Source organism: Pteropus medius, unplaced genomic scaffold (assembly GCF_902729225.1).
Source record: "Pteropus medius unplaced genomic scaffold, Ma_sr-lr_union100, whole genome shotgun sequence".
In the NCBI taxonomy this organism is placed as follows: Eukaryota; Metazoa; Chordata; class Mammalia; order Chiroptera; family Pteropodidae; genus Pteropus; species Pteropus medius.
In genome coordinates this window covers 13152778-13178443 of record NW_024342473.1, presented here as the reverse complement: position 1 = coordinate 13178443, position 25666 = coordinate 13152778, and the positions used below count along the sequence as shown (strand labels likewise).

The 25666-nt window shown below is 50.1% G+C and overlaps 3 protein-coding genes across 3 annotated transcripts; 2 read left to right on the top strand and 1 right to left on the bottom strand.

The window, feature by feature from the left end:
- On the top strand, window positions 1-4267 carry SLC51B (SLC51 subunit beta). The gene is made up of 3 exons (XM_039865296.1): window positions 1-140; window positions 1336-1426; window positions 3945-4267. Exons 1-3 carry the CDS (start codon window positions 44-46, stop codon window positions 4147-4149), a joined length of 393 nt encoding a protein of 130 aa, XP_039721230.1. The 5' UTR covers window positions 1-43; the 3' UTR covers window positions 4150-4267.
- On the bottom strand, window positions 367-17462 carry RASL12 (RAS like family 12). The gene is made up of 5 exons (XM_039865295.1): window positions 16817-17462; window positions 14750-14806; window positions 9771-9844; window positions 8909-9099; window positions 367-6163 (listed from the first exon to the last, which is right to left on the bottom strand). The coding sequence occupies exons 1-5, from the start codon at window positions 16917-16919 to the stop codon at window positions 5788-5790; spliced, it is 801 nt and encodes a 266-aa protein (XP_039721229.1). The 5' UTR covers window positions 16920-17462; the 3' UTR covers window positions 367-5787.
- On the top strand, window positions 16451-25666 carry KBTBD13 (kelch repeat and BTB domain containing 13). The gene is made up of 2 exons (XM_039865291.1): window positions 16451-16732; window positions 22317-25666. The coding sequence occupies exon 2, from the start codon at window positions 23385-23387 to the stop codon at window positions 24759-24761; it is 1377 nt and encodes a 458-aa protein (XP_039721225.1). The 5' UTR covers window positions 16451-16732; window positions 22317-23384; the 3' UTR covers window positions 24762-25666.

Below are 25666 nucleotides of genomic sequence, written 5' to 3'. Positions count from 1 at the left end.
AAGGACTTCGTTATCATAAACATACCCTAACTAGGAGCGTGACATGGTCCACAGTGAGGGGGTTACCCATGCCCCAGCTGGCACTGTGGTGCCTCAGGAGCTGCTGGAAGAAATGCTTTGGTTTTTTCGGGTAGAAGATGGTAAGTGGCAAGGGATTGGTGTCTGGGGATGAGGGTGTATATGGTCTCAACACAAAACACAAACAGTGGACTCTGGCTAAAGCCCCTGACATGGTCCCCTCCTCTACAACAGGTTGCACATTTCCTCCAAGGCAGGGACTGAGGCTGAGGAGTCTTAGTACCCAGGATATTGCTGAGCCTCGCCCTCCTTTTTTTCAAGTCATGGCCATTCATTTACTCATCCATCCACTCTTTCACAAATATTTATTAAATTCCTTCTGTGTGCCAGGCACTGTCTTAGCATTGGAGTTACAGTAGTGAATAAAACATGAAAATCTCAGCCTTCATGGAGCACGTTTCAGTGAAAGAAATAGAAAATAAACAAGATAAACAACTTAAATGCATGGAGTCTAAGTTGGGAAGTGGCATTTTGTTAAATTCTCTGGATGATTCCAGGGCTAAGAGAAAAAAAATAAGTAGAAGAATTAAGCAGAGAAAGGGAATGGGAAGTGCGTAGCAAGGGTAGGTAATGTGGTCAAGGAAGGCTTTACTATGAAGCTGACATTTGAACAAAGCCTGCAGGAGGTGAAAGAACCAGTTTATGCAGATTATGTGGGGAAAGAACATTCTTGGTAGAATGCAAATGCAAATGCAAACAGCAAATGCAAAGGCTCTGAGGCTAGATCCTGCCTCATTTTGATACAACGTGGATGAATATTGATTACCCAAATTCAGATTAACCACTTTATATACTACCTGTGGACAGTTGTTGAATCCAGTTTAACTGCCACATCTTTCTCCCTCCCTCCCTCTCTCCTTCTCTTTCTTCCTCCCTTCTTCCCTCCCTCTCCTGAGGCTTCTCTTCCTTCCTTCCTGTCCTTGCACTGCACAACTCTAGTCCCCTGCAAAACTCTGAAGATTGGGAAGTTTATCTTGACTCACCTCATGCCCTCCCCACTATTATCCAACTGCAGTGCTGTCTCCCATTAAATTAGGGCTGCTCCATAGCAGAGACACACACACACACACACACACACACACAGAGTTCCCTGCAGGGAGCTCATCTTCACCTTAATTAGAGTTGCTCTACAACACCTAGTCCACAACAGAGGCTAACTGATACTGTGAGCTGTGTCAGAGCTCAAACCCCAATTGTTAGTGGGCCTGAGGGCCACCAGCCTCTCCTCAAGGCTCTGTCTTGTGTGTCCCTCCACAGCATCTCCTTGGAATATTTCCATCTTTGTCCTGGTGGGTGTGGTGGTCTTAATAAGCACTGTCCTCCTGGGAAGGAGTATCAAGGCAAACAGGTGAGGAGCTGGTCTAGGGGTGGCCTCTGGAAGGTGGGGATCCTGTCCTCCCAAGGGAAATCTAGGAAAGGGTCATCTATGGGCCTTGGCTGCCCATACTTTGGGATAGAAGGATGCAGCCTTCAAGGTCCTTTGGGAAACCAAAGTTGTTGAGAAACTAACAACCATCCCCAGTTACCACCCTCTGGCCCTAGCCAGTGAGCAGGGTAGGGGCTGTCTCAGAGGCCAGGATCTCTGGCTCTGGAGTTGCCCAGGCCTGGGTTCAAATCCCTGCTCTGCCGCTCACTGGAAGGGCAATAAATTCAATACCTCCAAACCAGTCTCTCCTTCTATAAGTGGTGATAATTAACCAGTTCCTTCCTCCTAGGATTGTGGGGAGTGCTCAATGGGGGCTATTGCGGAGTTAGGGATGCTGTTGAAGGGGAAAGCCTTGCCCTGCTTCAAGGCCAAGTGCAGGGCTCAGATAGAGACCCGAGATTAGTCGAGTCTCCTGGGGTAATTTTAACATTTTTGTAATGGAAATATTCCTTAACCCTGATGCACAACAAAATCGACTGAGGAGGAATATTAAAAATACAGAATGTTGTACCACGCCTTGGAGATTCTGACACAAAGGGTCTGTGGGGGGACCTGGGCAGTGGCATTTAATTAAACTCTCTGGATGATTCAGGGCTATTTGAGAGACCCTTGAGGGCAGGGACCACATTTGAATCAACTTTGTTTCTCCAAGCAACTGGCAGTGTCTGATCCTAGAAATTACTCAATAAATGCTTGGTTCACTCATCCCCATTAATTCATTAATTCATCATTCATGCATTCAACAATTAGTATATACCCATCAATCATCACTATCAGTAACTTTGCAACAATAATAATGAGAATTCCCTCCCCCAAATTTTAAAAGCATCTTCACATTCTCTCATCTGATCCTCAAAACAGTTCAGTAGAATAGGGCAGGCATGAGTTATTTATTCCTGTTGTACAGAATGAGATCATTGAGGATCCATGGAAGGTTTGGCTTAATCTTTGTATCATCTATGGATTTTCCTCACAGTTCTGCTAGAAAGTAAAAAAGAATAACCCCACATAGTTCCTTCCCATTGAGAACTCGTCTCTATGAACTACCATGACCCCTATTCATCATTCACTCCACAGGTATGAACTGAGCACCTGCTCTATACCAAGCTCTGTGCAGCGAGTGGGAGCCACAATAGTGGACAAGTTAGATTCACCCCCTGCCTTATGGAATTTAATTTGGTAGGGAGTTGACTGTAGTTCAGAGTGGCAGATAGTGACTGTGGGACGGTGACATACAGAGTGTTATGGGAGCACAGAGCAAGGACCTGGGGCCTTCAGAGCAAAGAGAGGGAGAGTAAGCTGTGGAAGCCTTCCAGACCAAGGGAAAACATGCACCAAGCTCAAGGAGGGAGGAGGAGGGCCTGTGTGGCTGTAGCATTGAGTGTGAAGAGGGGCATGGGGTGGGAGGTGGGGGGTGGCACTGGGTTGTGGGGAGAGAGGGAGGATAGAGGCAGCAGGACCCAGAGTGTTTATACCCTGGGGACCATCCTAAAGAGTTCAGGTTCTAGTTCATGTGCATTCAGAGAAGGGCTTTGCACAGGGACATGAAAAGTTATGTTTTAGCAAGATCATTCTGGATGCAGGATATAGAAGAGCCCAGAGAGGTGTAGCCTCTAAGAAGGTGACTTTGCCTCTCTCACCCCATCAGGAAGTATCCCCCTAAGCAAGGTCAACTCAGAGACAAGGTGGCTGTCCACTGGAGTAGCAGGCACTGAGCTGCTCCCCCTGTAGCCCAAGCAGATTCTCTGGGCAGTCAGCTCTAACCATAGTTGGCTCCCTCTACTATGGCCAAGAAGTGTACCTTGAGTAAAACCATCTTGGAGGAAGGACATTTGGAGGAGTTATTGGAAGGAAGGCTGGATCTTGACTGCCAGGTTACAGATGTGGGCAGTGGGAAGCCACTGAAGGTACTTGAGCCGGGGAGTGATGTGTGCTCATTGGGGCTTTAGAAACAACTGGTGTGTTTAGGCTGATTTGGACAAGTAAGCACCTAGAGGCAGGAAGATTGGTTAGGAATTTCCTGCAGTTTATCTGAGGATGTGGTGTGGGCTGACAAGGACCTGCACGCTAAGTAGTTTGACAGTCTTGGGATAGGAGAAAATGTGATTTGGTGAAAACACAGGACTCAGTTAAATGCATGTCCCAGTTATGTGCTTCTTTGGCTTCTCTGAATCACATTTCCTTTGTAAAGAGGAGCAGTAATAGTTAAGCTCACAGGTGGTAATGAGGATTTGGTGAGCAATGCACAGGCAAGTATAAGCTGTTTCTCTAATGAAAGAACACCAAACCATCTTGGCTTTCTCCCCCAGCAATTCTCAGAACTGACTACTGGATTTTCCCCTCAAACTCTGTGTCCCATCTGGGAGACCCAGTTCTGCCCCAACCACTCAGTACCCCAGGTCAGGGAACCCACATTCAATGGTGTTTTCTCTCCTCTCAGAGATCAAAAGATGCTGCTTCCAGAAAAACAAACTCCGGAAGTCCTATACCTGGCTGAAGCTGGAACCAAAGATGAGAATAATCTGAACATCCTAAGAGAGACGTTGCTCTCAGAAAAGCCAAATTTGGCCCAGGTGGAAATTGAGTTAAAAGAGAGGGACGTGGCACTGGTTCTCCTTCCAGACCCACAAGAATCTGAGAGCTAGTGAGAGTGCTGAGCAATGCCCCCATGTTGTTAGCAAATAAAATGAAAAAACTGCCATCAAACTAAAATTGTTATTTAAAAAACCCCACCTGTTTATTAAAACGCTTCTGATATGGGCAGTTGGAATTGCATAGTTTGTTCAAATGGCGGTGGTCCATACAGTGACTTGGGGCAAAAATGCAAAATCCATAGCCAGCCTGTGGGTCAGGAAGCCTGGCCAGGACTCCTCAGGTGGTATGGAGGAGATCACAGCCTCCCTCTTACCTCAGCTTCTCCATCTACAGAATGGGGCTGAAGGCTGGGTTAGAGCTCCTGTTTTCAATCCAAGCTCCTGGAACTGCTGCAGGAGTCGGAGCAGAATTCTGGGCTCAATCCCCTTCCCGCTTCTTCTTCCCACTAGAGTCCTTTCCTTTATCTGCATATCTGCTGAGGGTCCATGAAAGACTTCCTTTGGGCCAGGGGCCCTGTGGTAAACAGAGTTAGAAAATGTGGCTCTCCCTACCTCTGAGACCCTTCTCTTGCTAACCATGGGATCCCGAGGGAGTGTCCTGATCTGTGCCTGTGCCACAGCATTGTGTTATACAGCTGTGGTGTTGACCCCAAATAATTTATGCAAAAATTCGCTTTTGAACCAGAAATGCTTTCAGTTCTCTCTTATGAAAGAAGACTTTGAACACTCAGACCCATTTCCAAGGGTACTGGGTCCTGCTGGACTACAAACTGGTATACTGTGTTTCTACCTACGCGCCCGGGGCATGCTGATGACGTACACTGTATGTCTGATACTGCCAGTTGTGGGCTCCCTCAAGTCCTGGGTCATTGTCACTAGAATGACTTTGTTCTGCAGCTTTGAATCATTACCCTTGAGGAGGCTGGTCCTGAGGATCTATGGACAGAGTCCTTAATTTAAGGTGAGAAAATAAGGGGTCCCTGCCTTCTGATGAAAACTCTAGAAGTCCCCTATACTGGATAATCCACAGTCCCTTCCTTCTATTCTCATTGAAAGGAAAAGTACTGGAAATAGACCTTCCTGTGGCTTTGCTTCTTACAGCCTGTCCCATAGGATTATTTAAAGTAGCTATTACTAGGATAAAAAGTGGGGTTTGTTGCCTGGGGCTGCTGTGAGGTCAGAAGACAATAGGAGGGCCAGGCCCCAGCCCTCCAAAACCTACAGCTGCCCTGCCCTTGCAGTCCACCAGGTGGCGCAAGGACTTCAGAGCTGTCCCTCCTGTAGGATGTTCTCAGGCCTACGCTTATACAGGGTTTCCCAAAACTGTCCACCCAGAGCTGCCACTAGGGGCCATATCTGGCTTGGCTATAGCCAGAGCAGGAAGGGTTGGTATCATGATGGACACTGCAATTTCTTCCTGCTTCAGGCTGATCCCAGGGGTCTGGGTTGTCCAGGTGGCTTTCCCTTTGAGGTCAGAGAATGCAGTGGTTAGCATGGAAACCAAGGCCCTTGAGGGACTAGGAGCAGCATTCCTGCCTGTCCCTCCAACTCACACAGTGAACTGGGTGTTACTGCTTGGTGCTGGAGCGGGGGTCAGCTGTTCTGTTCACCAGAGGGTGCAGGCTATTGTTCCATCAGACATCCTGCAGCCCTGCCCAGCCTCCGAGCCTGGGATCCTCAGGGGGGCCCTCAGAAGATCTTGAAGCCTTTCAGTAGGGTCAGGGTCGGTGCCTTGCGCTTGCTCTGGGCCCGGGATGACTTCACAGTGACCAGTTTGGCCTGGGCTACGGTGGGCATCTCCTTCAGGCTGACGGTAGAAAGCGTGTTGAAAGTGCAGCTGGCCAGCCCATGACGGGCGGTGAGTGCAGCCTGGTGGGGCAGGGCTTTCTCTTCGGAAATGAAGAGGGGCCGGGCCAGGGAGTTCTTCTCCAGCTCCCGCCGTGCCTCCCGCACTGCTTCATGGAAGACGTGCTGCACGTGTTCAAAGTCCAGGCAGGCAGAGACTTCAAAAAACAGGCACCCAAACCTGCCCGCCAAGGCTGCACCTTCTGCCTCTGTGACCTGCCTGGTGGGGAAGAGGGTTGAGGCAGCGTCAGGAGCATGCATCCCAGTCGGGAAGGCCTGGGCCTACGCCCGGCTCCTCACTTACAAGCTTGGTGACCCAGGTCATCTTCATCTTTCTAAGGCTCAGTTTTCTCATTAGTAACACAGGATATTGACATCTGCCTCTCAGGGTTGTTAGGATTAAGAAAGACAATTTGTATTGAGTGCCTAGCACAGTACCTGGCACAAAGTCAGTGCTTAATAAATAGTGGCTGATGTCACCAAAGCCAGAATTTAGGAACAAGGTTGAGAGTAAGGGAGAAGTTGGCCCAAAGTCCCTGCCTAGACCCTGCCCATGGCTGGCGGAAGATGGCCATTCCCAGCTCTATTTCTCCTCTACCCTCACATGGGCCCTTGGTCAGGAAATGAGCCCTGGCTTGTGGGACCAGCTCTAGAGAAAGGCAGTGGTTTGGGGTGAAAGATGTGAGACCACAGAGGCATGGAAGACCGAGGTCACTCAGGACGCCTGTGGTTGGCAGAGATCTCAGGGCTTGTGGAGAGTTTTGTTTGCCAGCCGAGGGGAGGGGCAGGAGAGAGCAAATGTGACAACATTTCATCGGGAGGAAGGGGAAAAGGAGAGAGGGAGCAGCACCTATTCCCAGCTTGATTCCCTACCACCTCCGGAGATGGTGGGATTGAATATTTGTAACCGAGAGGGTTCTGGAAGCTTCTGACCTGGAAGCTATGGGAATCAAGGTGAGAAGAAAAAGAAAACTGGTTCTTGGGTAGGTCTGATGTAGGGATAGGAGTCCCTAAGGTCTTAAGGCCAAGGTTCCAGGGGCTGAATCCTTCTGGCCACCCCTCTTCCCCCGACCCCTCGGTCACTGAGCCACCCTACCCATCACTCCTGAGGATAATGGCACAGCTCATGAGATGAGAAGAGACACTAGGGTGGGTGCCAGAGGAAAAGGTTTCTGAGCCAAAGTTAGTTTGGCAGGAGCAGGGGGCTGGGAGAGGGCTAGCTGCCCAGAGAGTACCAGACCAAGAGCATGACTGGGACAAAAAGGGTCGGGGGCCGAGCACCTAATCCCCTCCCCACTCAGGGCCGGTGTCCTGGCTGCACGGTCACTGCTTCCTGAGGAACACCTTTTCAAAGGATATTTAGTATTACGTACTTTTATGATAAATTTGAATCTGAAACTTTGTCATCATGGGGTTTGAATAATGAACTTTCAGAAACAAGGACCCCATGAGTGCATGAATGTGTGAATAGGAGACATAGACATGTAACATTATCTTATTCTTTTGTCTCAGCCTGGTGAAAATTTTATCAGTGGTTTGGGAACCACTGGTCTAAACTGCATTTTACCCTTTAGCTGCAAGACAATTATGGGAGACACTGATCAATGCTCGGCTAAAAGTTAGATTTACTGTGCCCATCAAATCCTGATCCACTAACCTCAGGAACTGATCAAAGAAGGAAATAGGGATAAATTGTCATGACTTGTTCTTAGGGAACTGATGCTGCTTCATTTGAGCCCAGATTCTTTGTTATTTGCTCCTAAACTATTTTTAGATAATCCCTTTGGCAAAGATGGGGATCAAAAGAGTGGTCTAGTTTTTTCCGCCATATTGAAAATTAGTGTATCACAATCCATTCTTCTAATCCCTTTTCTAGGCTCTGGTGGCTCTGTGATTCCTTTTGCCTTTAAGATCACACAACTTCCCTCATTTCTGGGGATGAAATTTATCGGGGTCTGAAGCTTTGCCCGCCTTTGAAGGCCTGTAATGTGGTCTCCTTTCATGAGATTGTACCCTCCTTTCCCCACTGCCCATCTGACCTGTTCTCAACAAAGGGTCCCCTCCTTTCTACCACCAGTCAATGTGCCTTTGGGGCCTGGGAAAGCAGAAGTGACCAGTCATGAACAGGGAGGGACAGGTAGAAGGCTGGTAGAAGGTACCGTACCTCACAGGTGGACTGGCCACATAGGATGAATGTCAGTGTTGGAGAAGGCCAGTGGGATTACTTATCAAGTGGAGGCATCACAGTCTCAAATGCCTCCAGGGCCAGCCAGGCAACTTGAATGTGTGGAGAGGGTAGAGGTTAGCCATGGGGAGTGGTAAGGCCTGTGGTCAGCTAGAGAGAGCATATTCTGCCCCAAAACATTCCAATTCCAGGTTTTCTAAAATACTGTGCAGGCCAAACAAAATATGGCTGCAGTACTCAGTGGTAATTTGCCCTCTGGCCCAGTTTGTGACCCCTGATTCAAGTCCAACCCTTTCTAAGAGAATCTGTCCTGAGCACCGCCAGCTGTGGAAGAGAGCCTGGGGGCCGTTCTGGGTGAGGCAAGAGATGGTTGCCAAACCAGAGCAGACATTTGACCCAAGAAACCACTCAGAGCCTCTCTCCCTAGAATTGGAATTGGGCACAGAATGACCAGCTAGCTGCAGCAAGTGGGAACAGAAGGTCATAGAGACTCAGGCAAAAATGGGTGAGGCGGACAGAGACCACAGAGCCCCATGAGGATGGAAGGAGCGGCCTCTGTTCCAACTTTCAGGGTCTAGCCCTTGTGCTGCCCATATGCCCTTCCATTCCTGTCCTTGGCTGCCCGAAAGACCGCACCTACCTACCCTTACAACACATCCCCTTTTACCTAATTCGAAAGATTATTGTTCTTAGCAGCCAAATAATTCCTGAAGATGATACTCGGCTTTCACAAATGAGGAAAGTGAGCTCTGGAGGTATGGGACAAACCGCCACGCTCACCTGTACTGGGCCATGTCTAGCTTGTTGCCCAGCAGCAGAGCAGGGTAGTTGCGCTGTGTCTCCTTCGCGTGCAAAGCAAGCAGCTCCAGGTAGCTGCTGCTGCCCTCGAAGCTCTGGCGGCTGTCGACGCTGTACACCACTAGGAAGGCGTGGGCCCAGTTCAGGTAGCGCTCACAGTTCCTGGGAGTGTCCTGGGGCAAAGGAGGGAAGCCCTGGTCAGGGTCAGAGGAAGATGGGATAAAGGCCTTCACCTGAGATACCCCATCCCACCTCTCCACTCCCCAGGACTTTGTATATTGTTCCCCAGCAGAGCCTTTGTCAAAGGGGCGCTTGAGTGTGGATTTGGCTTGGTGTGAAAGGAGACATTGTTTCGTAAGCCTCACTCCCACCACCCCACCAGAGACTTGGAGACCTTGGCCTCTGGGGCACAAAGCCAAGACTCTGGCCTGGCCCCTACAGAGACCTAGCTATCTCTGGTCACTGCTGGTTTTAGGTCAGGTTCATGATGCCCCTTTGGTTTCTGAGAATAACTGGCATCCCAGCCTTGGCAGGGGATAGTAACGACACAGGGGAGATGTGTGCATTGGGGGGAACTTAGGCCGAGGGGAGTATAAATGTGTGTGCACCTGTCTCCATGTGTGCACAAGCGTCGAGCTCCAGAGCACAGGGTCTCAGAGCTGATGCCCGTGATCATCTGGTTTACACAGGCCCCATCCCATTCCTCTCATTTGATAAATGAAGAGATTCAGTTTCAGAGAGGTCAGAGCCTCATGCAGGGTCACACAGCAAATTGGAGCTTAAAAGGGGCCAGAACTTCTCAGGATGCTGCACTGACTCTCAGCTCTAACGGGGATAATGTTACCAGGTCCGCAGTATCCATGACCCTCAGGTGGACAGGTTGGTGGTCCACAGTCTCCTCAGAGCTGTAGGTGTCCTCTGTAACAGACAGCCAGGTTAAAAGCAGGATGTGCCACTCAACTGATGAAGAACTGGGTCTGAGTCCCAGCTTCCCTCTGTGCTGGACTCCTGTGCAGCCCTGAGGGATCTGCTCCAAGGCTCACTGAGCTAGGACTACTACAAAGTCTTGGCTCTCGTCCAAAGGAGGACATGGGCAGAACCTCCCACCAAGGAGATGCTGCTCTACCTCTCAGGGCTCAGAGCAACAGAGGCCGCTCACAGAACACACTATGGGAGATGGCACTGTGTTCTGGGTCCACCTACCAAGCTAGCAAGATGGAGTGAGTAGCCCACAATCAAATAGCAGCAGAGGCCTCAGGAGTGACACTGCCAGCTTCTCCCTCCCAAACGAAGCTTCTCTACCCTCTCCCCCTCCAACCACAGTACCTGGCCCACAGGAGGCCCCCAAGAACAATCCTCCTGCCCCCAGTGGAAGAAGGGATGGGAAAAGAGAAGTGCATGACATGATGGGTTGGGGGTCAGACCCCCTTTAGAAGTCTCAAGAAGGTTTTACAAATAATCCTTGTCAAAATAATAGCAGAGGAATTTAGTACCTGGTAAAGGACAGTGGAGACCATGGTACTCCAAAGTTTATAGAGCAGGTTCATATTCTCAGGTGTTTGTTTTTTTTCCTTTTATTTTGAAATAACGCTAGACGCATGTAGAAGTTATAAAATAGTACAGAGTTTCTGTGTACCATCCCACCAGCTCCTCCCAGTGCTAACACCTTACGTAACCATAGTACAATGATCAAAACCAGGAAATAGATATTGATAGCATATTATAAACTAAACTACTGACCTTATTTGGATGAGTTTTTACTTTTTTTAGTTTTTATGATCTCAAACCCAAGAAAGCAGCAAGTGGCCAGGCATGCAAAGAGGACCTCGCTGCCATATTGGCAATCACTCTCCCTATCCCCTTCCCCTGTGCCACTTGCCCACGTGTGTGAGTGCACTTGGCCCTCACCTTTCCCTGGGTGTCCCCGTCTCCCAAGTGACCCCAAAGACCCCTCTGGGCAGAAATGGGGCCTTCTCTGCCTTCTTGGCAGCAGTCACTGTGAGAAGAAAACCCCCCAACTCTGGCTGAGTCAAAACACTTCTTGAGGGCCACTGGCAGCCAAACCAGGCCTGGACACATGCCAGGTCCACTGGCAGCCAGCAGCAATCACAGACAGCTCCCGTCCTCAGCCTGCTTTGGGGACTTGGATAAATGCCGCTCTTATTCAAAGACAAAAAAAAAAAAAAAAAAAAATCTAATGGAAAATATGTCCCAAATGTTTAACTATATTTGGTGCAAGAAGAGCTGTCCCCAGATGTCCACATCTTGTTCAGATTTTTCTTTAGTTTCCTGCTCAAGTTGTCTGATGCACCCCTTTTAGGCACTCCACAGCTTCTGACCCCAAACAGGCACTATGTCGTGCCCAGTCCAAGGAAAAATATTAGCCCAATCCTGATCTCCTGTAGTCCCTTTAGCACAATAGCCTTTCGAGGTTGCTATTAGCTTGACTGTAGAGAGATGACAGGGAGGCGAGGCCCAAGAGGCAGGAGCTCGCCCGTGGCCACACACCACTAGTAGAAGGAATCTGAACTCAGGTCTTCTAGGCTAGGTTGCCTCCCCCTTGGGATCCCCTTATTCCCTTTGCTCAGTGGACCAGTAGATCGTCCAGCTCTGTCTGGACAGAGTACAGGGAAGAGCAGAAGCTTCCAGTTCAGTTGAGGATGTGTAAAATACATGAGTGAGCTGGAAGAAGCTCAGAGATCTTCTTATCCAGCTTGCTCCTCCTTTGCAAGTGAGGTGACTCTTGGGGGTGGGGGCTCTTTTCCAAGTCAAGGTAACGTCCTTTCTTCCTATCACCTAGTCTCTGCCCTCAGGTCATTCTGGTGTCTTTAAATATATGGGCCTCATAACTGATAGTTCTAAGTAATACTCTGTGGATTTTAACGCTGAGAGAAGATTCTTTTCCCAAAGCATTTTTCTCTCATTGATAATAATAATTTTTTAAAAGGCACCAAAGGATGTCAGGTCAGAGTGTGTCTAGGATGATGCCTCAGAAATGGTGCTTGTGTCCTTGCTGGAGTAGGATGAGGGCAAGAGAGAAGTCATCATTGTGTCCTGGGCACGCCAGGTGAGATGACCCCAGCACTTCAAGAGAACGCTCTTCTGGAGACCCCCACCCGCTCCCATAGTGCTCAGCACAGGCAAAACTCTTTCATAGACACCGAATCTCTCAGCTTCTACCAGCTCTAACAGTCATGACCCATAAAAAGGCACAACTAATGGAGCAGTCTATTAGTCACATCTTGCAGATGGGGAAACCAAAGCTCAGAGAGCCAAAAGCTATGCAGACCTGTGACTCCAGGCTCTCCATTGAATAAGGCCTCCCTCAGTGGAGAGCGACTGGAGTGGTGTCTCCTCTTTCTTTGTACCTGAGCTTCTCCATGATCGTAGGCAAATCACTGAGCCTCCCTACCTCAGTTTCTCTACCCATAAAACGTGGGTAATAATAGGAGCTGTTCTTTAAAGGGTAATCCTAAAATCAAAATTCAACCTCATGTTTACACACATCTATGTTGTTCCTCGTACTGTGTACCATGCTGAAAATGGGAACAAATTACACAGGTTCCCATCCTCAAGAGGTTCCCTTTGAGCTTAAGCTCTTGGAAGATGTTTGAAAAGGGGATAGAGTGGTTTTCCATCTCCTGATGGCTAACTCTGCCCTTGGATGCTCAGACCTTTCTCCACAGAAGGAAAGGCTCTGGTTCCAGTGTCTCTGCTGTTGCTGGAACCAGTGGCCAAAATGTTTAGACAGTGGAACAGAACCCCCGAGGAGTGGCAGTGGCCTCCCAGAATGGGTGGAGGGAGAGCATCTGGTCATCTCTCCAGCTCACAGGCTCTCAGAGTGGGATGACTAACCATTGCAGGGCTGCTGCCCCCCACATAGTCCAACCACACGTTCCACAAGCAGGTCAGATCTGCAAAATTACTCAGTCAGGAAGTTCAAACCACCACTGTAATAGGCTCCTTGGCGGGACCCATGTATGAATGGGGGGCAGGGAGGAAGAGAGACTGGAAGTGGGTTACCAAATAAAATGTAGGATGCCTAGTTAAATTTGAATTTCAGATAGACAGTGAATAGATTTTAGTATATGTATGCAGTATTTGAGGTAGGCAGAATCCGTCTTTTGCGTCACCATCCTAGAAAATCTCTGTTACCCCTTCCCAGACACCCCTGCTTATGTCTTCCTTCCCAACTCCCCCACTTCCTCCTGTCTCCAGTTCTCCCACTCCATCTGACTTCATGTTCTGGCCTCTCCCAGCACCTCCCCTGGCCAGCACACAATCACATCATGTGTCCTACACCCGTGGGCATTGACCTCTGCTAAATAAATGAGCTTCCCTTCAGACTCGCTGTGTGACCTTGGCTCAGAAGCCTCAGCTCCTTAGGCTTATTTCCTCTGCTGTAGCACGGAGGGGTTGTGTCAAAGCGCAGGTGGTCAAACAGAACTTTGAGGGACAAGCAGGGGATGAGTCACCTTGCCCTATATCCCTGACTTTACTAGGGGAGCCCCTCCACTTTCTCTGTTCAAGACCCTGGGGTTCTCTTTAAGATCTCCCTAGAAGAAGAGATTCTGCTACTAAAATCCACTGGACTAAATAGCCCTGAGGTCCCTTCCTGCTCTAACACTGAGATTCAACATTCCAGCCTGTACTGAGGGGCTGATGGGCCCCAATGGGCTAAGGAGCTCTTTCCTCCAGGTGTCACAGTGGCATTCCATCAGAGGCCTGCTGCAGGAAGTGCTGTATTGTGCAGGTTTTCCAATCCGTGCCCCAGAGCCTGGGTTTCTTGAGAGGGGGACCCTGAGGGGTCCCACAAATACTTTATTCAATTCTTATGAATGAGGAAAACAATCCAAGACTGCAACCTTCATTTTTAAAAGGCTAAAAGCATCTAGACACCCCATTTGTCTCAGTGGATAGTTTACAATAACAAATGTTATAAATGTGAGCTTTAGCTTACATATATACTAATAAAATTCTGCTTTTGTTTGTTTTAGATATTGGGGTTCTATGTAAGAGATTATTTGAGGAAAAGGTTGTCTTGCTAAAAATAATTTTCAGAAACACTGGTCTGATTAATTTGAGGGAATTTCAGCTACCATAGATGGGAAGCTATTTGAAGAGGAAGAAAGAGAAATGAATACGCATTTAGTGTCTTCTTTGGGTCAAGTACTAGGCTAGATCTTTCACATGTATTAGTTCTTTAATCCTCAGAGTAATTCCGAGATAGGTATTTTTATGCCCATTTTACAGATGAGGAAACAAGCACAGAGAGGTTAGGTAACTGCCTTAGGGTTACACAGTCAATAAGTGAATGAGCCAGGATTCAAACTCACCTATGACTGACCCCAGAGCACCCCTTTTTCCAACATACCATGATATGGCAAGAAAACAAGATGGGTTTTCTTTCATTGTTCAAAAACTGATTCAGAAGCCAGTCCTACTAAAGGATTTTCATATGTCTTGTCCAGCTTTTCTGGAAAAGTACATTGAGTGACCATCTTGAAGAACACTTAATGAATGTGGACATTCTGCTATGTTTAATTTTTTTAAAAGTCTCATACCTCAAATTTTAGGGCAAATCACACAGTTCTCTGAGTTTGGCCAACCTCCAAGTTGTCTGGGGTGGGATGTGGAAGATGTATTTTTGGCATTCAAAGCATTTTCCCCCATGGCCTGAGTCATCCTGGTGGCTTCTCCCATCTGCCCCGAGATTTTTGGTCCTGGTTACACCTGGGCCCACTACGAGGTAGATGTGTGTGTGGAGGGGTGGGGGATCCACGTGGGGCACAGCAGAAGGAACCGAAAGGAGTGATTTCTTACCCAAGTTGGGGTCATATTCACTGATAAACCTCCTGGTTAGAAACTTCACGGTCAGGGCTGTAAGAAGCAGAAAGAAATTGGCTCAGTCTCCCTTGCTGTGTCTGGCTGCTGGCCCCTGGAGGCTGCCCCTTTCATTTAGGGAGGCCTTATCTAGCCTCTGTGACCCCTGGCTGACACCAAGTTCAAATCTCTGGGGGAATGAGGCTGGGAGCTGAGAGTTTATTTGAGAGGCTCAGAAGAAACCAGAAATATGGGGAACTGTGTCCCTTCAGGTATATCCTGTGATTTTTTTTTTTTTTTTTAATGGCAAGAAAAAGCAATGAGAGGTAAGCCTAAGGGGTGTCTATGAAGACCGAAACTAGGCAGTCAGGACCCATACAACCAGTTACCTTAGGGTCAGCCCCAACTGAAGGGAGGCATCCCCATCCTGAACAAGTCATGAAGATTCTGAAATGCGGGGCATTTCTTTCAGTTTTGGCTATGAGCCAAAGAGAGATTAAGAGCCAAGTTAATCAGTGGGTGATCCCTGGCGGTGGTATGAACCCTGAGGGCCTGGAATTTCCAGATGAGATCTGTGTCCCAAGTAAACACACTCTGGTCCTCAGTCTTACACATCTCAAATCTTGGTTCGAGGGCCTCCACACTCATCATGGTGCCACACAGAATGTAAAACTCTAGAATGAAGTTATCCCAGGTGCAATGCAGTAACAGGACTCTGATTTTGTTCAGAATTTAACCACATAAAGCCAAAGGCCAGCCAACTATTATACTGGAGTCTTAAAAAGTAATGCGATATTTTAAAGAAAATCCTTAAAATTCTTTCCCAGGATTCCCAAGTGTCAGTTTGCAAAGTAATACCCAGGGAATACATATTTTTAAATTCAAATTCCTTCATTCATGTAGTCACTGGCTAAATTGTATCAGTGATAGAGCTCCAGATAACAATTTGAGTTTCAAAGGGAAGAGGGCAAATCTTTTCTGTAGGAAAATGTGATTCAGAGTTCCCTCTCTGAGCCAGAGGGCTGGCTTCAAAAGTGGAGAGGAGGCCCCCAGAGAGTCTCAAAGAACACACTGGGGAAGGAGACCCACAGCCAGCTGAGCCCATGTTGCCCATTCACTAATGGCTGTAACTGGAAAACAGCCAGTGGAGGAGCCCCTTTGACCCTCCCACCATCAGCTCCCTGAGATTGTGAGCGGCAGGGGAGGTCTGGACCCTTTTTCTAGGTCTCTGCCTATGGTGATACCCCCACTCTCACCCCCTTCGCTCCAGCTGGGTGAGAGCTGCCAGGACTGGTGAAGGCAGAGTTCAGTGTTGATAGAAATGATCTCAGTGGAAGCCCAAGATCTTGGTTGATCAAGGACAAGTCCCAGGCACCTGGGACCATAGTCCAACCTATTTCCAAAAAGTCAAGAGAGGAGCCTGGCTTGAAACAAATACATTTGATAAGAATGCACATTTTATTCCAGAATCCAAGGGAACTGAGGAAGGGAGTGGGGAGTGTAGCCTGGGAAATGCCAATGGCCAGTGACTTCTACCAACTCCCTTCAGGGGCCGGTGTCTCTTTCATCCCAAGCCTAAATCAGGGAGTAGCAAGGCTCTCAGGGGCCCTGAGCTAGGGACCTAACAGGTCCCTTTGGTGACAATCACCTGAGCTGACTGCTGGACCCACCCAGAAAAGATAGAGGTGGGGGCCACAAGAGACACACCAACAGAGGACTGGGAGACACAGCGATAGACAGAAGGGAGAGACAGCTGTGGTCACAGACACAAGCATAGAGACACAGTAGGGAGACAGAGGGAGAGCCATTCCAGGGAGAGCCATTGCAGGAACAGAAGACAGATGAGAGATGGAGGAGCTGAGAACAAAGCAGAGAGAGCGCCAAGCAACAGAGAAACTGAAGCGAAGAAGAAAATCACGGTGTCTTGCCCAACCCACCTGGGTTCAGGAAGCCCCCAAAGCCAGTGGAAGAGCCTGCCCGCCAGTATGCAGTCCCTGGTTCCCTTCACCGCTCCGTCTCCCCGGTTCCCGCCTAACCCCTTCCCTTCCCCGCAGTTGCCCCACTCACCTGACTTGCCTGCCCCGCGGCGCCCCAGGATGGCCAGGTTGACCTCGAGGGGCGCGCTCTGCGGCCCGCTGCCCATGCGGGATTTCCCGAACACCGAGGACATGGTGACGCTGCGGAGAGGGACACGGTGCCTCGGCCCCAGGGCCCCGAGCAGCGTGCCCGCCCGTCGGGGCCCTCAGGAGTGAGTCTCAGGCTCCCCTGGCACTTGCCACCGGCCCCTCGGTGTCCGCGCCCCGAGCCCCGCGCTGAGCGAGCTGTGTTCCCTCTTCTCGGCTCCAGCTGGGGAAAGGAGGGGCTGGTGGAGCCCGGCGGGCGGGGCCGCCCCGAGCGCCGCCAAACTCCTTGTAAGGGCTGCGGGAGCCCCCCGCGGGGCTCACTCACTCCGCTCCGACGCAAGGGATAGTGCTCAGCCAGCCGCGCACCCCACCATGCTTGGCCTCGAGAGCCCGGGCGCTGTCAATGTCGGGACCACCCCCAGACCCGGCAGGGAAGGACAAGGACAGGAGAGAGGGAGGCCCAGGGTAGTGAGATAGAGAGGAAAGACGTTTCCAGCCTTGTCTGAACCTCCACTCAGTCTCTTCCCACCAGCAAGAAAATCCATTCCTCCCTTTGTTTTTCCCAGCTGGCCCCACCTCCTCCTCCGGGAAGCCTGCTAGTTTCAAGTCCAAGCCTTGCCCTTTCTCTAGGTCATAGCCAGCTCAGCCTTCAAATACAACTTACTCTGCCCTTCTGTGTGGGGGGACTCTCCCGCAATGCTGCAGCGCAGCACCCAGACAGAATTCAGTATCCTAACAGGGATGATGAGAACTTCTTACTAATATTTCATGGCCAATATGTGTCCAGCTTCAAGAAACCTAACCCATCCTGGATTACTGTTTGCTCCTTGATAAGAGCTAATGAGTTGCATGTGTTTGTGGCCTAGTGTGGAAAATCTGGCACTCCCTCTTGCCTATAATGATTCTGGGATTGGTGGATGAGCCTGACAGGGTCACCTGTCATTCCCCTTGGTTCCTAGGGTAAATCTTCACTCTGGAGACAGGGCAAAGGGCCACCATGGGGAATTTGGACACAGGATGTAGTGCCAGCTCCTTTACTGGGTGACCTTGGGCAAGTCCCCTCACTTCTTTAGGCTTTTTTTGTCCCTTTCTATAATACTAAGAAAGGGGGAAATAAATCCAAAATTTCATGACGTGATTCAGGCCTAAAAGTGACAGAATCAGCCCTGGGCCTTCAGGCCTGAGTACTTTCCAGAACCTTATGAGGCCTCTCATTTGGAATACACTACAGGCTAGAGTGGGGAAGGGCATGGAGTCTCAGAGACCTCTCACTGCAGCCCTTTTCCCTCCAACCCCAACCTCCCTCCCACCCCACCCCAGCTACTCTACCTACTACTTATACACAAGAGAAACCATGGAAACCCAAGTCAGCAGGCAGAGGGCAGGAGATCAGAGCCTGATGGTAATAATGACTCCTCAACTAAAAAAGAAATTTATTTTCCAGGACAGGACATGCCAATTGACTCAGCCTAATTGTGTGTTCTGGGAGATCATGGTAAACCAGCTATGTTATTAAGACTCTAAGGTGTTGGGAGGAATTTGTTTAGAATACATCCTCAGGTCAGAATGGCTCACAGAACTAATGGTCAATGGCCTACAACTTCCTTTGAGTTGTAGGAGAGAAAGTGGGAGCCAAGTTCCAGCCACATCCCTGGCTGGCCCCAGTTCTTTGAGGACAGACTTGTTCTGGATGGGGTCTGTGGAGAAACTAGTCTCACTGGAGGGAGGGCTGCCGGAGAGAGGCAAACTGTGGATCCCCCACAGACCCAACCAGGTATAAACTTGGGTTCTGCTACTTAATCTGTTTGTGTGATGCTGGAGGAGTTATTTTCCTTACCTTTAAAACTCTTACCAACCCAGTACATGGAAGCTGCAAGGAGGCACGTTCTAGCTCAGGGACTGTCTTTGAAGTAGGGAAGTCCCCTCCCTCCCAACACTGAAGGCAACCAAGGGGTGACCTCTTCAAGGAGGTGTCATAGAGAAGACTCTATCATGAGTTATGGGATGGGATGAGATGACCCTTAATTCCCTTCCAGTTCAGAGATTATTCAAACTGGTTGCCAGCTGGTTTACTGAGGCCCTCAGCTGTGACTGCTCAGTGTTCAAAGTCTGCCCTTCCTCTGAGGCTTGGGAGGAAAACAGTGCCACAACCAGTCCCTTTCCCCATCCTCAGTCTCTTCATCTGCGGGCTGCTTGTCCAGCACTCAAATTACCAGTTGTGGACTTCAAAGGCCTTTGGAATCTATCACCTACTGTCAGACCCTGGAATAAGTTACTTTGTCCTTCTGGGCCTCAGTTCCTCATCTTTAATTTATTTTATTTTTATTTTACTTATTTTTCTTTCTTTTTATTTTTTTTAGGTGAGGCAACACTTGGTTGACTTCACTGATTACAAGGACCTTGTCAGCTTACAATCCCTTATTTTTTTATTTTTTATGCTTACAGCACCTGGTCTTCCTAGGTGGTCTCCCATCCAAGTACTAAGTAGGTACTGACTAGGCCTGACCCTGCTTAGCTTCCGAGATCAGACAGGGTTAGGCTTGTTCAGGGTAGCATGGCCCTAGACTCAGTTCCTCACCTTTAAAATAGGGATAATATTAAGGATTAAATGAGATAATGAGAAAGTGTCCCATCCAGACCTTGGCCCATGCTCCAAAAAAGCAGCAGCTAGTTCCCTCCACTTCCCCTGGACATGAATAGCACACAATTCTCACCTATCAAGAAGCCACAAGTGTTTAGTGACCAGAAGTTTAGACACTTCAGGTCAAGAGAGAGGTTATTCTGCTAGAGTAAGTAGCTCAACCCTCCTTACTACCACCACCCCTCTTCAAGGCTCTTACAGGAGGCCTTTGAGTACTCAAAATGCAGAGGATGCTGCACCAGCCTATCAGTGGACATGCAGCAGGTGCTCATTAGATATCTCTGGAGTGGATGAGCGGGGAATGTACAGATCTAGACAGTTAGCACCTATGAGAATTTCTGGATGCCAAGTCCTACCCCTGCCACGAACCATTCAGGAGCTATTTCACATAAAGCTAAGCTTTTGAGACCCTGTTGTGATGTCACTGTATTCTCTGGAGGTACAATATGACAACCACTTCTGTGTGGTTGTTCAATGATAAAATCAGCTGTCAAAGCTGAACAGAACCTTAGAAGTCAGATCCAACCTCCATTTTACAGATGAAATGAGGTCTAGAGAGGTTGGGTAGCTTTTACAAGTCAGTGGTAGTCCCAGCATCAGAGTCCAGCAGGAATCCTGACTTCTAGTCCAGTGTTCTTCCTTCTTCAGGTCGAGGCAAGCTCCTCACCATCCTGTGTGCAGAAATACCACCATGGGTGGCAAAGGCCAGCAGTTCCCCATCAGGCTTGTGGGTGGAGGTCTCCCAGGGCAAGGGCTATGTCTCCTCCATCAGACTGGGGACTCCTACTTAAGTTAGGGCCCAGGAGTCCACTTAACAGATCTCTTGCAGAGGGCCAATAATTGTGGATAGAGACAAAAGAGGCTGGGTGTGTGCTCTAGAGAAGCTCAGGGAGTCTCACACATAACACTTTTCCTTGGCCCCACCTCCAACCTTGCACAGTGTGGGGAGTGCAAAGTGGAGAAGGAGGTTGGTGTGGGGTCGGGCAGGGCCTGGGAACTCCGTGGGCTGCCCACAGCTAGGATAGTTCCTTGTCCTCTCCAAGTCCCAGAGGGACGCTCACTGTCTGGAAGGAGGAAACTCACTAGCTGCAGACAATATCCCACTGGGTCCTTGGGATGCAGCCAAAGGCCTGGTCCTGAGCCCAGCCTCATAACTACTACCCCCACCTTGGGTGACCCTCTCCCCATTGCCTGACTGCTGAAGGTGGGAGCTGGGTGTGTGCACCAGTGTCCCAACCCACTTAGGCCTGGGCTGGACTTGGGAAAAACTGGAACTGGGAGCAAGGTTCAGCCAAGGGGGACTTGCTCTCTTTTCCACTCCTGCTTTCATGAGAAATTCAGGCAGTGACTCCATCTGGTTGAGTTTGCCAGTTACTAGGTGCCTGAAACAGGCCATTTGGGGCCCTGAGGGTCAGCCCCTCCCTAGCTCCACCCCTTAGCTTGAGCCTGGATATAGCTGTTTCTCTCCCTGAGACAAGGCTAGTGCAGGTGAGAAGAGGAAGCTGGACTGGGACCTGGGGTCAGTGGATAGGGTTCAATCCAGTCTCACATCTTTTTTCATAATTAAGGAAAAACTCATGCCAACTTTAGTCCTTCCTTTCCTCATCTGTGAAATGGGGATAGCCAGACACCCTCTTCGTATTCCTGAGTCCACAAGCAAGGACAGTTAGGACTAGGCACTATAGAGCCTATCTTCTTCCAAGAAAAAGACTGTCAGCCTGTTCTCTCTCAGCCAATGTCTGGTCTCACGGAAGGAGAGAAGCTGGCAGAGGGCCTGGGATAGTATTAATGGGGACTCTTACCCAACCCCTCCATGCACTCCTCCTCTTCCTGTCTGGTCCCTGGGGCAGAGCATCCAGGATATTTCTGGCTGCCTCCTCCAGGCCTTTGGCTTCCCAGGCTCACACAAGTGATCTCCACATCCTGGCTCTGCTTTGATGAAGTAAACTGGGTGGGAGTTCCCTAGCAGGGGAGGTACATTTGTATTAGGTCTGCAGATCATATGAGAGGGTCTGTGCAGGCTTGTGTCCTAGAGGGGAGGGAAGTTCCCCTGCCCCCAACTCTGGCTTTGTCATTGTGAACCTCTCCATCCTCCTGAAGAAGTCCTGCAGTTGAACGTCTCTGGAATGTCAGACACCATCCTATACAGGTCTGGGCCTCAGTTTCCCCACCTGTAGAATGAGGTGGCAGGAGAAGATAATCACTAAGCTCCCTTCCATCTGACATTTTGGTCAGGAACGTTCTGTGCAGTAGGAAAAGTGCCCTGGGGTTGGGCAGCAGGAGGACTGGGGCGGTCTGCCCCAAACTAAATGACCTTGGGCAATTCCCTTTCTGATCTTCTATTGTAAATGAAGGAGTTGAACCACATGAGCCTTAAGTTCCTTTCAACTGTGATCTCCTGGCACAAGGTAATTGCCTAGCATTTGTAGCAGAGAGTCAGCAGGCACAGTGGTTAGGGACACATGCTCTAATGTCAGACTGGCTGTATGCCAGTCCTAACTCTGCCACTTTCAGGCCATGAGACCTTGGGCCATGTGACCTTGGGTGTATGACTGACTGAACCTCCTGGTGCTTCAGTCTCTTGATCTCTGAAATGGGACCATTAATAACATCTAACTCATATAGTGTTGCTATAGCAATAAATGAATAATATCATTAAAACGAGGGAAAATAATAGTATTTACTCATGAGATTGTTGCAAGGATTATAGTAATTAATGTGCTTACAAAAGTATCTGATGCACAGTGCAATTTAAGTGTTAAGTGTTATTATTTCAAGAAGTGTTTCTCCTTTCCGCCCACAGATATATGATCAGCAGCACCACTTTCCTTTTCCTAAAGTTTGGAGACACAGCAATGGAGAAGTCTTGGCAAATGAGGAATAGACATCAGCTTCCCATTTCCATTCCAAGTCAGGACATACTTCCACATTCAAGGTCTTATCAGATGTTTACCTGCTACCCTCCCATTTTTTACAAAGAAGGAAATCCAGGCTCAAAAAGAGATTGGACTAGTCCAGGGTCAGGGACAGAAGCCCTGGCCAAGTTAGAACTCTGTTCTGGGCCCTGGCCTGGCTCACTCTATTTGCCCCACCTCTGACTTCCCATTCCAGTACCCAAGAATCCCCTCACCCCACCAGCTGATAGGGTGGGCTGAGTATTAATCTTGTCCTTGCTTCTTCCCAGTTGAATAACCCTGGACAAATCATGTGAATTCTCTGAGCCTCATTTTGAACACTTTACAGACACTGTCCCAATACAGGTTTCCCCTATTATCCGTAAGTAGAGCGTCTATAAGAAACCTTTTGGAAACCAAAGCAGCAATCGCCTTAAGACGCATCTTGCTAATGGATGCAGAAAATAAACTAAGATAAAGCACGGATGCTCACAGACCCAGTTCAGAGCTATAGGGGCTTGATGTTGACAGGCTGAGTGTAGTTCCTGGGGAAGGAGCTTGGAGGGGCCACTCTTGCTGCTGCTCAGGATGCATACTGCATCTACAATGACTGGCTGCAAAACAAACGCTGACCAATATTTTCTCTTTTCTCTTAAAAGTACAAGGGCATACAGCTGGTTTAGGGCAGGTTAACTGAGTTGTCTTTGTAAGCATCTCTAACAGTGCCCGACATACAGTAGGTGCTCAGTATATGGTCACTATTACCATTTCCCATACAAGAGTGAGTGATCCCTTAGGTCTCCGGATGCCTTCTGGCCCGCGGCCATCCAACCTGCTAGCCACCACATCACATGAGCCATACTATCTTTAGCCAGGGAGATATTTATATCGCCCTGGAAGTTTTTTCCGCTGAGCCCTAGAGTAGGTGGCCGCTGAAAGCAAGCCTCCACTGGTGGCCTCTGCCCCTCCGACTCGTCATGCCACGGGGCCCCGAGGCCCCGGTGCTAGTGTGGGTGGACGGCCAGCTCTTCCAGGCCGACCAGACCCTGCTGGTGGAGCACTGTGGCTTCTTCCGCGGCCTCTTCCGCTCCGGCATGCGGGAGGCGCGCGCGGCCGAGGTGCGCCTGCGAGCGCTGAGCGCGGGCGGCTTCCGCACCACGCTGCAGGTGCTTCGCGGCGAGCGGCCGGCGCTGTCGGCCGCCGATGAGCTGCTGCAGGCCGTGGAGTGCGCCGCCTTCCTGCAGGCGCCGGCGCTGGCGCGCTTCCTGGAGCACAGCCTCACGTCTGACAACTGCGCGTTGCTGTGCGACGCGGCCGCCGCCTTCGGCCTGCGCGACGTGTTCCACAGCGCGGCTCTCTTCATCTGCGACGGCGCGCGCGAACTGGCGGCTGAGCTGGTGCTGCCCGAGGCCCAAGCCTATGTGGCGGCGCTGCGGCCCAGCAGCTATGTGGCCGTGAGCACGCACACGCCCGCTCCCGGCTTCCTGGAGGACGAGTCACGGACGGTGTGCTACCTGGACGAGGAGGAGGACGCGTGGCGCACGCTGGCCGCGCTGCCCCTGGAAGCCAGCACGCTGCTGGCAGGCGTGGCCACGCTGGGCAACAAGCTCTACATCGTGGGGGGCGTGCGGGGCGCCAGCAAGGAGGTGGTGGAACTCGGCTTCTGCTACGACCCCGAAGGCGGAACGTGGTGCGAGTTCGCCAGCCCGCACCAGCCACGCTACGACACGGCGCTGGCCGGCTTTGACGGCCACCTCTACGCCATCGGCGGCGAGTTCCAGCGGATGCCCATGAGCTCCGTGGAGCGCTACGACCCAGCCACGGGCTGCTGGAGCTTCGTGGCCGACCTGCCACAGCCGGCTGCCGGCGTGCCTTGCGCCCAGGCGTGTGGTCGCCTTTTTGTGTGTCTGTGGCGGCCGGCCGACACCACGGCCGTGGTGGAGTACACGGTGCGGGACGACATGTGGCTACCGGTGGCCGAGCTGCGGCGCCCGCAGAGCTATGGCCACTGCATGGTGGCCCACCGTGACAGTCTCTATGTGATACGCAACGGACCCTCTGACGACTTCCTACACTGTGCCATCGACTGCCTCAACCTGGCCACGGGCCAGTGGACGGCGCTGCCTGGCCAGTTTGTCAACAGCAAAGGAGCGCTCTTCACCGCGGTGGTGCGCGGTGACACTGTCTATACCGTCAACCGCATGTTCACACTGCTCTATGCCATCGAGGGCAGCACCTGGCGACTACTCAGGGAGAAGGCCGGCTTCCCACGACCCGGCTCCTTGCAGACTTTTCTCCTGAGGCTGCCTCCTGGTGCCCCGAGGCCTGTGGCCTCAACAACTCCTGAACTGTGACCTCTAGGCTGGGCTTTAGGAGGGGACACCCTGAGTCTTCCCTGAGCTATGGCTGGATCTATGAAGCTGGCCTTAGGAGTGGCGGGAGCTTCTCTCTCCCTGGATGAGACTTCTGGATTTCATGTCTTCTGGTGGTGTGACCAGGTCCAAAAAACTCAGGGAGCAATGATACTGGAGTGTAAGCCCTCAAATTACTTGGGCTCTGCTGAAAGCTGGTGGGTCACAATGTCAGTGGAAGGGATAAGGGGATAGGATTTCAGTAATCTAGGCTTGTGTGTGAATGGGCCAATAATTGAGCATGGCTGGGAGTGGGTTAAGTGATATTAATCAAACTGCCAATCAGTAGGCAAGAATTAGGCACCTACTGGGTTGCCCAGCACAGCGCTAGCCCTAATGTGGTCTGTAGTTGCCAAACAGGTCCACAAAGCTTAGCATCTAGCCCAGAAAAACTCTTAACAGAACAGTTATAGGACAACAGAAAGTTTATATGTGTCTTGATCCATGCCAAAAATAAAAGTACTGAAGAAATCAGGGCAAAAGGAAAAGTAGGGAGAGGAAAAATACATAACTCCAGGAAGGAGAGTGTACTAACTATATGAAGAAGACATGCAGGATAATTAGCTGCTGAAAGGGGAGGTTCACATGGCAGAAAGCGAGCTTAGAAGAGAAGTTGGGAAGGATGAAGCAGATGGAAACAGTCTCTGTGAACCCAGCCTTTAAAGCAGAACAGCTGTGGATGGAGGCATTTGGGGAGGGGGCAAGGCTGGGTGGGCTTGAAGAGACAACAACTGAGCTGAAACTGGAGTGAGATTTGTGAGGGAGAAAGGGTTCCCACACTCTCTTATGGGATATGGACCTGCAGTGGGGAACCCAGTTGTAAGCTCCTTGCCTACTTTTTATTTATT

Excerpts from the sequence above, each read along its gene's own strand:
- RASL12 (XM_039865295.1), bottom strand. The coding sequence starts at position 16,919 with ATGTCCTCGGTGTTCGGGAAATCCCGCATGGGCAGCGGGCCGCAGAGC. Across the intron at positions 14,807-16,816 it reads CCGCGGGGCAGGCAAGTCAG|CCCTGACCGTGAAGTTTCTA; the intron begins GTGAGTGGGGCA and ends TGCTTCTTACAG. Across the intron at positions 6,164-8,908 it reads CTAGACATGGCCCAGTACAG|GCAGGTCACAGAGGCAGAAG; the intron begins GTGAGCGTGGCG and ends CTTCCCCACCAG.
- KBTBD13 (XM_039865291.1), top strand. The coding sequence starts at position 23,385 with ATGCCACGGGGCCCCGAGGCCCCGGTGCTAGTGTGGGTGGACGGCCAG.
- SLC51B (XM_039865296.1), top strand. The coding sequence starts at position 44 with ATGGTCCACAGTGAGGGGGTTACCCATGCCCCAGCTGGCACTGTGGTG. Across the intron at positions 141-1,335 it reads GTTTTTTCGGGTAGAAGATG|CATCTCCTTGGAATATTTCC; the intron begins GTAAGTGGCAAG and ends GTCCCTCCACAG. Across the intron at positions 1,427-3,944 it reads AGGAGTATCAAGGCAAACAG|AGATCAAAAGATGCTGCTTC; the intron begins GTGAGGAGCTGG and ends CTCTCCTCTCAG.